The sequence below is a fragment of the Artemia franciscana genome, chromosome 1, assembly GCF_032884065.1.
Source record: "Artemia franciscana chromosome 1, ASM3288406v1, whole genome shotgun sequence".
Classification (NCBI taxonomy): domain Eukaryota; kingdom Metazoa; phylum Arthropoda; class Branchiopoda; order Anostraca; family Artemiidae; genus Artemia; species Artemia franciscana.
The window spans coordinates 52711315-52728522 of NC_088863.1; the positions used below are offsets into that span (position 1 = coordinate 52711315).

General features: G+C 34.7%; 1 protein-coding gene across 2 annotated transcripts; it reads left to right on the forward strand.

The window, feature by feature from the left end:
• Nucleotides 1-2376: 2376 nt before the first annotated feature.
• LOC136031296 (cyclin-Q-like) lies at nucleotides 2377-16387 on the forward strand. 2 transcript variants are annotated; one of them, XM_065710747.1, is made up of 2 exons: nucleotides 2377-2397; nucleotides 15423-16387. In XM_065710747.1, the coding sequence occupies exons 1-2, from the start codon at nucleotides 2392-2394 to the stop codon at nucleotides 16188-16190; spliced, it is 774 nt and encodes a 257-aa protein (XP_065566819.1). In that variant the 5' UTR covers nucleotides 2377-2391; the 3' UTR covers nucleotides 16191-16387. The 2 variants fall into 2 exon arrangements, with proteins under 2 accessions (XP_065566819.1, XP_065566828.1); XM_065710756.1 differs by lacking the exon at nucleotides 2377-2397 and adding an exon at nucleotides 2751-2768.
• Nucleotides 16388-17208: the final 821 nt, after the last annotated feature.

The following is a 17208-nucleotide window of genomic DNA, read 5'->3' on the forward strand; positions in this document are numbered from 1 at the left end:
CTGTTTGTACTTCATCTTTATAGGGTAGCGTGCATTTCCATTCCATGCCCTGTTGCTTTAATTCGGACATGATATACAAAACCCATGTCTCATCTATAACTACGATCTGAATCAAGAAGCCGTCACCTTGTTTGTGATAACAAGTCAATAGTTTCACCGCACACTCAAATCTCCGTCTTTGTGAGGGGGGTCTATGCTCTGAGCTTTGAACTTTGAGCCACTCTCTTATGAGTTTTAGGCCCCAACTTCAGCAAAATTTCCTAAACTGTAGGCTTTCAGAAACAATAATGTAAATTACTGACTACCTCCCGGGAAGTTATGATGCTTGTAGACTCCATGTGAATTTGAATTTGAGGAAAACTTTTAAGGAATATTTGAATGCTAAACAGGATAGTTTAAAATTTGACAACGTAGAATATGGATGGAATAAGCTTAGCAAAACCGTGTCTTAGGGGGGGGGGAGTTAAAACCGCAGCTAGGAATACTGGTGAAAAAGTTTTATTTTTAATAGAGAGGAGATAGGGATTGTGTAAGAATTATCTGAGTGACAGATTATATGAAAACAAAGGGACTGTAAAGAAAACCTAGAAAAAACTGAAATATGAACTGATGAGGTGGTGAAGTGGAGGCCATGGATAAAATTGCCAAGGATCTGGAAGATGGAGCTAGACTGCATTATAGTAAAATATTGTACTGCCATGTTAATAAACTGAAAGGGAGCAGTCAATCTGAACTCTTCCCAGTTAAATATAGGAAGGGGGTCCACAATTAGTGATAAGGAAAGAATTAAAAGGTCATGGGGAGAACCTTTCGAGAATTTGTTAAACTGAGTTAGAGTTGCAGGAAAAGATATAGAAGGAAAATGAAAAAGTTTGTGGTGCCTTGGATATGAAGGAAGATTAGTTTTCTGAGGAAGAATTAACGACAGCACTAAAAGGATTAAAAAAACAATAAGGCTCCAGATACTGATAGTGTGGTAAATGAGTTTCTTAAATATGGCGGTTCTGAGGTTAGAAATAAGCTACTAAAGGCTATGAATGTGATTTTTGAAACATAGAAAGTAACTAAGTATTTTAGGAAAACCCTATTAAACCACTGTATAAGAAAGGTGATAAGAGTGAGTGCGGTTATTATTGAGTTATTAGGTAGGGTTGCGTCCTACCCCCTTTAGATAGAACATTTTAATGGATTTTGTCTTAAGAAGCACGAGATAGGTAATAGGAGACCACGGAATTCATTGGGGAGGAAAAACTCTCCTGTATTTAGATTATGTTGATGATTTAGGCATCCTAGATGAAAGTTTGAGCAAAATTAATGAACTTTTAGAGGCTATGAGAGTTCATGCTGTAAAAATAGTTTTGAAAATAAATTTCAAGAAGATTAAGTCAATCACTGGGAATAAGTGCAGATGAAAAGGTAACGTTGGGTAACGAACAGATTGATCAGATGGTCAGCTTTACTTACCTTGGTAGTATTATTAGTAAAGACGTTGGATGCACTGAAGATGTAAAGGTACCATAGCCAAGGCTCAAGGTGTTTTTTAACAGTAAAAAAAATTTGGAGGAATTGGAAGATAAGTCTGTAAACGAAGATTAGAATATTGGAAGCTAAAGTTATGACAAAGTTCAAATATGGCTCTGAAGCATGGACGCTCCCAAAACAAGATGATGATTTACTAGATTTTTCCCGAGAAATTACTTACGGATTTTATAGGTACCCGGATTACTGACTATATTTCAGACAGTAGATTGTACAAAAAGTATGGTTCAATTCCGCTTTTTGGGGCTACAATGAGAAAATGGTTGAGATGGGTGGGACACGTTCTGCGGATGAAGGATGACAGATTGCCAAAGATTGTCCTTTACGACCAATCGTCTAGGGCTAAACAGAAAGAATTTTGTCAGCCGTTGGAGTAAGATGATTTCATAAGGATAGTTTTGAAGGAAATAGGAACTGAATGAATGGGATCTAAAGAGGTAGGCTTTGGAGTGATTGAGATCAGGATAAGTGTCCTTGGTGCCACAGTGAGTTGTTAGTAGTAGTAGTAAACCTCAAAACCTTAGGAAATTTATTTGATAGACCTGTTATTGTGAGGCGCCTGTTCTCACGAATCCTCACTTCAACTGAAGCAACCAAATCATCTGTTATCTAAAAAAGGCGACCGGAGCAGACCTTAGCATGGATTTATTCACGGCTATCCTTGAATTCTCCTACCAAATTACGTACCCTGCTTTCATTTATAATAGTGTTTTCCGTACACTTCGCAAATCCTTCAATTCATTTCTGTATCAGACAGGTTCCTTGCTGACAAATCCGTGTCACTATGAGAGAACCTGATATGCAGTGGGCAAGTTGATATTTTTTGACATTTTAGAAGCTCAGAGCAGAACCATGCAGGTTAGTTAAATACCTCAAACTAAGCATAGTTGTTTACGAGACATGCTGATACACGACGCACGTACTCTTTTCGGTATGCATGAGAACTACTAAACTAGTCTCTACAATAAAACGAACCTTAATTTAAAAATTGTAAGTTGAAAGTCTTTAGGCTACCTATTAGAATTTAGACAAAACAACATTATACCTTAATTTTCAATTCTCAGCTTCTTTTTCTCTGGTTTGAGTTCTAAAAATCCAACTCCTATTGTTTAAGTAAAATTTTAAGCCATATCAATGACTTTTCTAAATTTAGGAAATGAATCTATAGACCTTTGAGACTGCGTGAACTGAGGTTGAGCAAAATTGTGAAGCTGCAGAAGATTTATTTTGTAAGGTTTCAGTTTTTCAAAACATAGATTTTTTAAGGATATCAAAGGTCAATGCCCTCTTGAGATATAAGGAGTGGAAGTAGGTAGGCTAAATAAAAAAATCTTGCCAGGGCATACTTTTGTCTGTAGATCAATCTATGAAAGATTCATTTTCCTAAACTAACCACTTTCCAAGATAGCAAAAAGTGGCTTGCCTAGAATTCTACCCTCAATTCCTTTTCCAGTACTTTCCCCTAACATAAAGAGTCTATTCACTTTTAAATATACCTCTCAACTTGATGGCCCTATATACAACCCTAATAATAGGTTATAATGGAACCTTCATGAAATATGTATTGTTTTAAAAATCTAAAAAATCAGTGCTTTTGTTACAAAATCATCAATGCAGTCTAAATAATAAAGACTGAATATGAAAAGGAAACCATGTTCAGGTTTTAATAATCTAGCGTTCCCATTTGCAACTAGGCAGTATAATATTTTTTTGTTGGTCTTAGGTCTTTGTTTACAATGACTCCTCCTCAGAAGAAAACAACCACAAAAAAAGAGCACTACAGGATACACCTATGACAATGTACCTAGTGCAGAAGGAGTTGTCCAAGCATGTTTTGAAATCTGTTGGCTACATGTTTCAATAAGTTTAGCAAACAGTTACAATAGGATCTACTATATGAAGACTATTGATTAGCCTTAAACTGCTTGTCCAAATTGAATCTATCTGTAGAAATTTTGCAAAATGGAAGAAAGTAGAGTGGATTTTACATTCTTCAGAGGTAATAAAAATTGGTACTTGTGTATTAATCAGAACACACTCAGTAAGTAAAGTTAGGTTCTTTCATGAAACAAACTGCAATGCAGGTACATTTTAATTAAATATTTTATATATAGAGGCAGTTAGGATAGGTTGAGTTAGGTATTTGATATAATGCACCCCAACCCCCTAATGTGCAAATATATAGCCCAAACTTTTGATAAAGCTAATGAAATAAAACAAAATATGATGAAAATATAATACTTTATTAAGAAAATTGTTAAATTACAATGTAGAATTCTAACTTAACCTTTTTTCTTTGAGTTTTGTCTTTGTGGCTATGAAACCAGATTTTCTCATGAAATGTACCTACATTGTTTCATGAAAGAACCTAACTTCACTTATTGAGTGCATTCTGAATAATACACAAGTACCTAAAAATCTTCCAAAATGGTGCAATGTACAGGATTTAGAGGGTGAAGGAATATAGTTTTACTTTGTTGACACATAACAGTGATTGAAAAAAAGCTTTTTAGGGACTATAGAGGCATATGAACCTGATATGCAGTGTTTTGTCCATTCTGTTAGGAGGTGAAAAGTGTGAGAAATAGTATTTCCAGCGGAAACGCCAAGATAAACAGTTGTGTCAGACAGGCAGATATTTGAGTTTCCAAGTACAATTTATTCAGGAAGTGGGCTTTTCAGTTAAGAAATAGTTGATCTGATTTATTACAAGGTTTCCCCCATTAAGAAGAGATGTCCAATCTCTCAGTGTCTTCATTCCAAAATAGTGTTTATACAACTCTTCTTCATCTCAGTCTTGATGTGTTGGGCACCTTTTTTGTTATGTAATATTTCATACCCTGAGAGATCACTTCCATGGGAAATACAAAACATTCCCAGAATGCTTTGTAGTTATTTGAACTGTGGTTTATTATATGTTTGTATTCTTCTTGCTGCTGTGAGTTCTCTTTTGATCAAGGTCCTTCCTTTGGTACCATTGTCAGAGATTGAATAAATAGACCATTTAAGAAGAATAGATAGCTGACTATGTCTGCTGATGACAACTCAAGCAAAAGAATCAATGGTAAAGAAGAATCAACAAGCATTGTTGAATAAAAATTATTTATATATTAATCTTTTTTCAACTTTAAAATATGCCTGGGAAAAATCTTTCTCCTAATTTTTTTTTTCAACATCACAGTAAAGACTACAACAGGATTGGAGTAAAGTACCACTGGAGAAAAAGTCAGTTTTGCCTTTGTTGCTATGAAACGAGATTTTCTCATAAAATTTACCTACATTGTAGTTTGTTTCATGAAAGAACCTAACTTCACTTATTGAGTGTGTTCTGAATAATACACAAGTACCTAAAAATCTTCCAAAATGGTGCAGTGTACAGGATTTAGAGGGTGGGGGAATATAGTTTTACTGTGTTGACAGATAACAGTGATTGAAAAAAAGCTTTTTAGGGACTATAGAGGCATATGAACCTGATATGCAGTGTTTTGTGCATTCTGTTAGCAGGTGAAAAGTGTGAGAAATAGTATTTCCAACAGAAACGCCAAGATAAACAGTTATGTCAGACAGGCAGATATTTGAGTTTCCAAGTACAATTTATTCAGGAAGTGGACTCTTCAGTCAAGAAGTACTGTATCAGACTTTTAATCATTGAATTCAAGACCAGGTTTAAGTATTCTGTTTGCAGCTTTTGAAAATCTCAGAAATTTTGTCCAAAGTTTGGCTGAGGCTAAAAATATCATTATCATAACTGACTTAGGAGATATTGATGCTAGAAAGAACTCAAGACGTTGACACTGGTCTCAAGCTTTGAGGACATAATTATTAGAACAACAAGGTGTTGTAATGGCATCTTGTCTTCATTTCAAAATAGTGTTTTATCTCTTGAACAACTCTTCTTCACCTCAGTCTTCATGTGTTGGGTACCATTTTTGTTATGTACTATTTCATACCCTGAGAGATCACTTCCATGGGAAATACAAACATTCCCAGAATGCTTTGTAGTTATTTGAACTGTGGTTTACTATATGTTTGTATTCTTCTTGCTGCTGTGAGTTCTCTTTTGATCAAGGTGCTTCCTTTGGTACCATTGTCAGAGATTGAATAAATAGACCATTTAAGAAGAATAGATAGCTGATTATGTCTGCTGATGACAACTCAAGCAAAAAAATCAATGGTAAAGAAGAATCAACAAGCATCATTGAATAAAAATTATTTATATATTTATCTTTTTTCAACTTTAAAATATGCCTGGGAAAAATCTTTCCCCTAATTTTTTTTTCAACATCACAGTAAAGACCACAAAAGGATTGGAGTAAAGTACCACAGGAGAAAAAACTAAATAGCTCATTTCTTCTTTTAAGATATCCCAGATTGTTTTGACTTTAATAAATGTTTAAAGGCAAACTTATATCTGCTAAACCTAACTAAAGGCAGACATCAGATGCGTTGCCTAAGTGCTGGCTAATAGATCCATTACTAAATTAGCTCAACATTACTACTATTTTGTAGCAATTACTGCTGGCAAAAATAACAATATAATTACAATTTGGAGACATAGCAGTGAAGAGTTCACTTATTGTTAAGCTGGTTGGGATATTGTTATGAAACTTGTGAAAAATTTTCATACCACCCATGTTTTTGTTTGTATATTATTTATTGCTCAACTTTTAGGTGCTTCATAGTCTGAAGTACTTTGCCTGTCAAATGGTTGTTTATTTGTGGTCCTAATTGAGTTGATTATTATGATTAGGTTTAACCCATATTCCAAAATTGAAGCATACCTTGATGGCTCTAGTAGGCATATGTAATCCAGCTGCTAAAGTTGAAGGCTCAAAAACTATGTCTAGAATATATATATGTATATATATATATATATATATATATATATATATATATATATATATATATATATATATATATATATATATATATAATCTTACTTATTACATAATGGAGTAAAATACACAAAAGGCATTAAATCAAAATTTAGTTTTTAAAATAGAATGTTATCATATCCTGAAATATTTACAGGACTTGGCCCAAGGGAGCTCAAATCTAGAAATGGGTGTATTCTCCCAGTTGCTGTTGTTTCAAAATTAATTATTTTCTTATATAATTCTAAAATGTAAAAATTTCCACCCATAAGGTTCATTCCATAGCTCTTTTGCCAACCTACTATTCAATACGCTATCAATTCTTTCGAATATGCAGCACAATTGACAAGTTGGCAGATACTGATTAACAAATTATTGTTTATCCCCTCTCATTAAAAAGCCATGAATGGGGTATGGCTCTATTGCCATGCCCTGATACTGTAGTGTTATTCTTGTTGAAACACAATAAGGTCCTGGAGCCAATCCAGTTATCATTCTGTTGGAATTGTTACTGTTGACAGTATTAATAAACATTTATTAAAGCTATTTCTTATTTTCTACTACCTAGGGATAACAATAGTATTTCTTTTCCCCAGTTTTAGATTGTACCGTATATCTTTCTTCTAAAAAAATTTAATAACCATTCCTCAAATTGTAAAGTTGTTAAGGGTAAGATAGATCTTTTCAATAATTGGAAGAATAGTTTGCATGCCAAACAGATTTTCTTTTCCTAATATAGGTTCGTGATTTTATTATTCAAGATTGTGTCAGTGATCTATATGATTTTTTTCATTAGTTCAAAAAAAAAAGAATTGTCACTAATTAATAATAGGCAGTTCAATAATACTGACTAAGTAAAGACCAATGTTGATACGTTTGTTTTGCAGGGGGGGGGGGGGGGTTCTGTTCAAGGCACTTTGTATGGAAGGAGTTACTGTAGAAACTTCAAACTTCATTTAATTGAAAATAAAAAAATTCTAGTGCCATTTTAAGAGTCAAAAGTTATTAGATGGCAACCAAGCTCCTCCCTTCATGCCTATGATTTCTCATAAGATATCCTATAAAAAATTTGAGATGACTGTTGTCATCTGATAACATTTGTTGTCAGTGATAACATCTTTGGGCGTGTTACCCCCCCCCCCCCCACGGCCCTCAGGCCAAGGGTTATAAGTTCTGCTAGTTGCCCGGTTGTTGTTTTTTCTCCAAATTGCTCCAGTCAAAATTTTGAAATAGCCATTTTTTTTCAAAACAGTCCAAAGAGCATTTAACAGTGCCTCCAGATCTGACACAAGTCCCCAGAGCATGGCAGCAAGGGTTGTAAGTTAAGCCCCAGGAGCATGTAAGTTTTTTTGAAGGGGTGGGTGTATAAATTCTGGAGGAGGCTCATTTGATTTGAAATTGAAAGTTTGACTTCCATTTTTTGGAGTCAAAACTGATTAGAGGACAACTATTGGAGCCTGGGGGCAAGGCTTTTGAGTTATGCCCTAGGGGTACATAAGATTTCTATGGAATGGGTGATCATTTAAACTTTGAAGAAGGCTTATTTGATTCGAAATTTTCTTTTTTTAATAAAAAGAACATAGATATAGAATATAGAATGTAATTCTAGTTTTCTTTTTAATAGTCAAACACCATTTTGTTCAAAATAGTCCAAAAATCATATAACAATGGTGTTGGGGTTGACACCCCCCAAAGTCTGGGGGCAAGGATTTTAAGCTTTGCTCTGGGGTATATAAGTTTTTTTTACTGAAATGGAAAGTTCTAATGCCCTGTTTAAGAGTAAAATTAAATTAGAGGGCAACTAGCCCCCCTCTTGCACCAATCATTTCCCAGAACATTCAATTAAAACTTTGAGGCGGCTACTTTTTTTAGCATAGTTGAAAGGCCTAGTAATTATGTTTTTGGGGATTTCACCCCTCACAGCCCTTAAGGTAAGGGGTGTAAGCTAGGCACTTCATCCATAGTGTATATTATTGAGAGAGGTGTGCTTGTTTGACCTTTACTGTCAAAAAAGACAAAGAGTATTTAGGTGAGCTTTTTAGAGAAACTAGAGGGGAATGTTGGACATGATTCAAAACATTTCTGTGCATACAGGTTGTCAAATGGGTATATCTCAGGGATGACTGAGTATATTACTTTGGAAGTATCAAGAAAAGATAAGGGACATGATTAATTGATCAAAAGTTGTTTTTTTTTGCATACTACTCCTACTACCACGACCACTATCACTAAAACTACTGCTTCTGTAGCAAGTACTACCAAAGCTGAGGATATTGGAGTGAACATCTGAGGAAATGTTCTGAGAAAGTTGAACCAAATCGAAACTTACTATGTGCATAAATATATTTGAAACGGTATAATCAGCAATATTCTTGGAATGGTTTACCATATCAAGCTGAAAATTCTGAGGCATCATGAGGGGGATGTTCAACTTAACAGAAGGCACCATGTAGATAGTAATACTGCTATTAATATTGCTGCTACCACGTTATAACTACTACTAATGCAATACTATTACTGCTACTACTGCTCTTACTTCTACAACTATCGCTATGATACTGGTACTATTAAGGCTAAGAGTATAAAAGTAAAAATTTGACAGATTATTGGGGGGAAATTTGAACTGAATAAAAAACACAATGTGCATACAGATTGTCAGAAGGGCGTAAGGATGGATTTGGGTATATGCTGTAAGTTTGAACTTTCAGATAACATTTAAAGGGAAAAACCAATTGACTAAAAGGTAATATGTGCATGCAACTACTTATACTACGACCAGTGCTACTTCTACAGCTGCAAAACTCCTCCAATTGCTATTACTTATAAGGCTAAGAGGATTAAGATAAAATGAGGGTCAAAAGGATTCATCAGTAATATTTTTAGAATGGGTTACTGTATCAAGATAAAACTTCAAGGGTATCATGAGGGGAATGTTGAACTAACCAAAAAGCAACATGTACATATTACTGCTGTCCTTAATACTGCTCCTACCACTGTTACTAGTGCTACTACTAATGCAACTACTACTTCTGTTGCAACTAATTGTAAGCCTAAGAGCATTAAGGGGAAATTTTCAGGAAGTATATGAATATAAAGGTTATCAAAAAGGCATATTTTTTAATTTAACAGTAATGGATAACTGTATTAAGTTGAAACTTCCAGGACTCGGAAGAGGGGGATGTTCAACTGACCAAAAGGTAACATGTTAATGCTACTGCATCTGCTAGTACTAGTGCTATTGCTGTTAATGCTACTACTACTATTAATGGTACTACTGCAACTACTGTTACAAATAAGCATTTTGGTACAAAAGGGAAACTTTTAGGGAATATTGAGGGGGAAAGGTAAAGTGAATCAACACACGCCAACTGTATGTAGGTTGTCAAAAGGGCATATCAGCAATATCTTAGGAAGGCTTTAGTGTACGCAGTTGAAGCTTACAGGGCTTGTTGTGGGGGATGTTGAACTAACCACAAGACAATATTTGCATGCTAATGCTACCATTTCTACTCATACTACTGCTACTAAACCCAGAGTTGCTACTATTACTGCTAGTGCAACTGCTACTACTACTAAAGCTTAGGCTACTATTATTAATTCTACTGTTACTACTATTACTACTGGGGCTACTGCTACTAGAATTAAGGTAAGGAGAACATTTTTGGCAAGTAACCTATTCAACCACAAACAAACTACATGCATACAGCTTTCCAAGAGGACATATCAGTAGTGCTTTAGAAACAATTTATGTTATTAAGTTGAAACCTTGAGCATGTGTTGAGGGGGATGCTGAAAAAACACAATGGTGCGGTGTGCATGCTGTCGCAATTGCTACTCCTGCTACTATAACTATTGCTACTACACACGTTAAGGGTATAAAAACGAAGCTTGCAAGGAATATTTAGGCAGATATTGAACTATATCAAAACAAACTATGAGCTTGCAGATTGTTACAGAGGTGACACAACAACATCTCAAGAATGACTTACTTTATTAATTTGGACCTCTGAGGGTAAGGTGTGGCAAAATTTAAACTAACCAGAAGGCACTGTGTATGCTGTTAAAACTACTACTATGATTGATGTTACTAATGATGCTAAGGGTGTTAAATTAAAATTTTTACTGAATATTTAGGGGGAGTTGCAGTGAAATGAAAAACTATGTACATGCAGGTTTCCAAAAGACATAAGCGATATCATAGGCAGCAGAGCACTATCATCAATAGCAATAGCACTGAAACTTTTAGAGGAGCTTATCCAACTGGAAATCAAAAGCTCTAGTGTCCTTTTTAAGAGTAAAACTGATTGGAGGGAAAGCAGCACTCTTCTTAAGCCCCTAATATTCCAAACACATCCAATCAAGAAGTCAGCCCCTCGCAGTTATACAATTTGCCCATTATGCTTTAGAACTAAATGTTGCTTTGAAGCTAAATCAAAGGGCAGTGTTTGTATTATAGTTGCCAATAAAAAATCTCAGCAATTTCCAAGGAATGACTGAGGCTGTTAAGGTAGAACCTTGAGAGCTACTACTATTATAACTTCTGCTCTTATAATTTATGTAAACAAAAGATTGTAAGTGTACCAGCATTTTCAAAGAGCATAGATTTAATTTTAGGGAATGGTGTTTAAATTTTATTTTTCAGGTCAACTTGAAAATGTTTAAAACTAAATTAAACAATACTATTTGTGTTAAGATTTTCAAAAGGGTGGATGCTGTTAAAAATTATTGAAAAGTTTTCCCAACGTACAAAAATAGCAAGTTGAGCTATGGGTTTTTATAGAAAAAAAACTTGCAGAAATTAGTTTAAAAAATTAAAAAAAAACAAAAAAAATCAAAGAAAAGTCATGAGCTCCTTTAAATAAAAAATGAGCAGAAATAAAGTCAAATAATCTTCCAGGCATAAAACTACACGGATTAACTTCAGTAAATAAACGAAACCCAAAACGAACAGAAATCACAATAATTGACCAAGTCAAACTCAAAACAGGCAAAATTAACATTATTAGGGCTGCACTCCCCCCCCCTGCTTAATGAAGACTAGAATATAGCCTAATTTGTACTTTGATGATAATTTTTTACTTATTCAAGTTAAAAAACGAAAAAATGTAATATGTATTTTGTTTTCAGTAAAATGCAAATAATGCCATGGTCTTCAGAAGGCATAGGGGGTGTCATGACAGTCCGAAAAAGAAATACAGAAAATTGAAACTTTCTTTAGCTTACTTTATGGGTAACAGGAGATTTAGTATCTTACCCAACTATGCAAATATTAAAGTCCTTGCCATCTTTAAGGTTTCATCTACTAAACTTGTAGATGAGCTACCCGTTTTTCCATGCTCTATAGTAACCCTGTTCTGTATAAGGGGTTCTGCCAAGTGTTCTGTCAGATTTAAAATATATTCATTTTTCATGATTTTAATTTGTGCCAGAAATCTTTTTATTTTGAGCTAGCCAGAGCCATTTCCTAATATTTTTTATCAAGAAACAAATATTATTTGACTTGTTTTGTAAATATCTATTACAAATTGCACTAATGGTGTTTGCAGGCCTGACACAATCACTTTTTGTGAAAAAAAAATCTTCGAATCAATAAATTATTGTGTATGATTGGTCATTGTTCTGCAAAAAAATACAGAATTTTGCATTTTTGTGATTGTGGCCTTGCCATAGGTTTTTTGCACATTTTGCAATGAGTTGAACATTCTTTTTTTCAAAATTGCTTCCCTTTTTGTTATTTTCACCTTGTGGCTCTAAAATTTACACAGCTCTGTATTTTCATGACTTTAAATGTATAACTTTTTAAATATAGTGAATGCTTATGTGAATGTTTAGTAAAAGTTCAGTGAATGTTTTAATATTATATATTGTTATTAAGCTTGTGCTTCATGGATTTGGTTTTTTCTCAGTATTACTTACTATTCATATCCCTGAATGCCTTAACTTAGTATCTTGTGTATACTGCAATATTACAATAGACCTAATCAACAAGCTCTGTGTGTGTTGTTTAGGACACTAAAATGTCAATGATTTTTTTGTGATTAACCTATTATGGTTAATTACCTTACCCTAAATAGTCTCCGAATATTTTTGGATCAAACCAGGTATAATATATTGGTATGTGAGAGTAGAAGAGGGAGTTTGGGAAACAGGACAACATGCCCTGTTTCCCAAATTAGTCATTATTCATTAGTCCAAGGTTAAAAACATTATCTTAAAGTCAAAATCTCATATCAAAAGCAGATTTTAAGAAACCTACAAATGCGGTTCACCTTCCTTACATTCTTAATTTAACAGTAACAACTGTTGTGAATCTCCTAAAAATCAGGTTCTATAAACCCCAGATTATCGTCAGAGAGTGCTGTTACAAATATCATATGATTGCAGAAATTATTACGTTGGGGGAACACATCAAAACCTAGAAAATATATATAGCAACACAAAAAACTCGTAACAACTAGAGCTTAGAGCTCATATTGCACTTGTGACGAGGCTGGAAGAGCCAAGAGCTCATATGACATGAGCTTTAGCAAAATTCTAAGAATCAATAGATTGATTTAAAAGGAAAATCAGAGGCTAAATGCCGGTCGGGATTTAAAATTAGAGCTCTGAGTCACGAGGTCCTTCTAACTATCAAAATTTATTAAGATCCGATCACCCACTCGTAAGTTATAAATACCTAATTTTTTCTAATTTTTCCACTACCTTAAGCCCCCCCCCCCAGATGGTTTAATCCTGGAAAACGACTTTATCAAGTCAATTTATGCAGCTCCCTGACACGCCTACAGATTTTCATCGTCCTAGCACGTCCAGAAGCACCAAACTCATCAAAGCACTGAACTCCGCCCCCTAACTCCCCGAAAGAGAGTGGATCCAGTACAGTTACGATAATCACTTATCTACGACATTTGATTATTCTACCCACCAATTTTCGTCCCGATTTCTCCACTCTAAGCCTTTTCCAAGATTTTTGTTTCCCCCCTACACCCCCCCCCCATGTCCCGGATCCGATTTGAATTGAAAATGGAGCATCTGAGACATAAGATCCTTCTATATATCAAGTTTCATTAAGATCCAATCACCCATTCGTAAGATAAAGATAACTCAATTTTCACGTTTTCCAAGAATTCCGGTTTCCCCCTCCAACTCCCCCCAATGTTACCGGATCTGGTCGGGATTTAAAATAAAAGTTCTAAAACACAAGATCCTTCTAAATATCAAATTTCATTAAGATCTGATCACGCATTCGTAAATTAAAAATACCTCATTTTTACCTCATGTTTTCCAAGATTTCCGGTCCCCCAACTCCCCCCTCCCAATGACGCTGGATCCGGTCAGGCTTTAAAATAAGAGATCTGAGTTACGAGTTCCTTCTAAATATAAAATTTCATTTAGATCCGATCACTCCTTCGTAAGTTAAAAATACTTCATTTTTTCTAATTTTTTAGAATTAACCCCCCCCCCCAACTTCCCCAAATAGAGGGGATCCGTTCCGATTATGTATCTCCGCTTTAAGTGTTTTCCAAGATTTCCGGTTCCCTCCAACTCCCCCCCCCCAATGAGTCTGGATTTGGTCAGGATTTAAGATAAGACAACCGAGTTTCGAGGTCCCTATAAATGTGGAATTTCATTAAGATCCGGTCACTCCTTCGTAAGTTAAATATACCTCAATTTTTCTAATTTTTCAGAATTAACCCTCCCCCTAACTCCCCTAAATAGAGCGGATCCGTTCCGGTTATGTCAATCACGTATCTAGAACTTCTGCTTATTTTTACCACCAAGTTTCATCCCAATCCCTCCACTCTAAGCGTTTCCAAGATTTTAGCCCCCCCAACTCCCCCAAATGTCACCAGATCCGTCGGTATTTGAAATAAGAGCTCTGAGACACGATATCCTTCTAAATATCAAATCTCATTAATATCTGATCACCCGTTCGTAAGTTAAAAATACCTCATTTTTCTATTTTTTTCCGATTTAACTGTCCCCCCACTCCCCCCAGACGGTCGAATCAGGGAAACGGCAATTTCTAATTTAATCTGGTCTGGTTTCTGATGCGCCTGCCAAATTTCATCGTCCTAGCCTACCTGGAAGTGCCTAAACTAGCAAAACCGAGACCGACAGACCAACAGAATTTGCAATCGCTATATGTCACTTGGTTGATACCAAATGCCATAAAAATAGCAAATTCTAATGGTAGCTTGAAATCTTTTGATCCATCTTGAAGTTACCTCATTTTTGAAAATCCTATCTACTCCATACCTTTAGAAGAAACAATTCTAATTAGTAAGGGCCTGAGAATTAAGTAAGTTTTCAGTGAAGCAATTTAAATGAAGGGAAATCTAAATAAAAATACATCCTTAAACAGAAAATCAGATGAATGCACCATCAATCCTATGTAAGCGAATTCAATAATAATAATAAATAGAAATACCTTACCTTTGTGAGAAAATAATTGCTAAGACTCTATCCATAATTCATACATATTTTTGTTGCTGTTTTCATCTTATTGATGAATTTTGAAAGTCATTTTCTTATTCGTTTCTTTGTTTTACATTGCATTTTACTGAAAACGGCTATTAGTCATATTGCTGAAATACACGCTTGGTTCATATATTATATTTTATTCACTGTCTTTGGGTAATTCCCCTTTATACTTTTTAAGATGTACAATATGCACATGTTTCCACATTTTGGGTGGGAAAGCGGAAGTCGGCTGTTCCTGGCCTCCATTTGGTTTTGGTCCTTGCTATCCACACTTTAGTTTGTTTTTCATTTAATTTGTGAGATCAGTGTTGCGAGTGAAGGGGAGATAATAGATTTTAATATTAAACAATATAGATGCACTTGCCAAAATTCAAAAGAGCAGAGCCAGAGTAATTTTTTCGTAAGAGAGGGGGAGGGGTTTACGCCTAAAAGACTTTAAGGGTGAGCTGGTGTATCAGTAGTTGCCCCCTTCTTTTTTCTGTTTATGCTTGTCACCTTAGAAGCATTTTATAACTCCATTTTTTATAGGGGATGGCGAATGTTGACGTTTTCCAAAGACACTCAACTTCCTGGAAAAATTCTCTAATGCTTGACTACAAACAATCGAAGCATTCGTTTTATGTTGCAAGATTTATATCAGAATGTGGACTGAAGCTTATAATGGAGGCTTGGACAGTTTCTCTTGCAGCTTCTTACTATCACAAATGTATGAAATCCGTGTCTGAGAAAGATGTGGATCCATATGTTGTAGCAACTTCATGTTTATATTTAGCATCAAAAAATGACAACCGACCTCTTCGATTACGTGATATTTTGAATGTAGCTCATTCAACCATCCACCGAGATTCTGGAGTCCTAGACTTAACTGAGGAATATTGGTCCTTAAGAGATTCTGTGGTTCAAGCTGAGTTGCTATTGCTAAGGACTCTGGAATTCAATACCACAGTGAATCTTCCTCATAAGTATATGCTCTATTACCTTGACTCATTGCGACAGTGGATCTCACCAGAAGTGTGGAGCCAAGTACCAATTATTAGAACTAGTTGGTCGTTTCTACAGGATTTCTTTCATGATCCATCTTCAATAGACCATCGACCACAGCACATTGCAATATCTGTTGTTTACTTAACTTTGCAGTGCTATGGGGTGACTATCCCTGGAGCTTGTGATATTGAAGGGAAAACTTGGTACGAAATATTTTGTAAAGACATGAAAAAAGAAACCATTTGGTCTATCATTGACAAGATTGTGAATATATATGAAAAGGAACAAGCAATTCTTGAGCAAAAAGACTGAATTTCAAAATATTTGGCGTTTTAAGGCAGTATCTAGTGCTATTGTTAATATAGTAACATACTGTCAATCACTCTTGTAATAGAATCCTTGTAAAATTGCTTTCTTGCAGAGCCTTCTGTGAAATCTGAGTATCTAGGTACTAAAGACAAAATCTTATTTAGTTTGGATTTATTGTTAATTAAATATTTTTTAAAACACGTTTGTTCTAGTCAGGATCTACCACCCATATCTGAGTAGCATGGCTTTTTTTTGTGTTTTAAGTGAATTGTAACGGGAAACCTTTGCAGCTTGTCCGCATATTTGCCTGCACTTCGCCTAAAATCTGATAATTTCTTTTCAGAATTTCCTTGAGTTTTTGGTAAATTTTACTTTTTTTTTTCCAGTATTAACACTGTGGCCTTCCACTTAGAGATGTAGCTAATATTATGATGTGCAATGTATATAGATTTTAGATAACGAGCAAGATGATTGTTTTTTTTTTCAATCAGGATCAATTACCTAAAGTTTTGTTTTTCTTTTATTCTATCTGATTTAATTTTCATTGGTTCTTGATATATATATATATATATATATATATATATATATATATATATATATATATATATATATATATATATATATATATATATATATATATATATATATATATATATATGTATAAGCTGTGGTTGTGTTGTACTCTATATCGTAATGGTTGGTGAGCTTTTAATTTGAATTTTAAGTGGGTATTTTTAATACCATTTTTATTTTAATAGACGATTGGCCAAAAAGGACAATTTTTGGCAATCTGTCATCCTTCATCCGCAGAAAATGCCCTAACCATCTCAACCTTTCTTTCATTATAGCCCTAGAATGCAGGATTGAACCACACTTTTCGCAGAGCCTACTGTTTGACATACGATCAGTCAGCCAGGTATCCAGAAAAAATCCATAGGCAATTTCTCTGGAAAACATCTAGTAAATCTTCATTCACTTTCCGGAGCGCCCAGGCGTTAAAGTCATATTTGATCACTCCCAT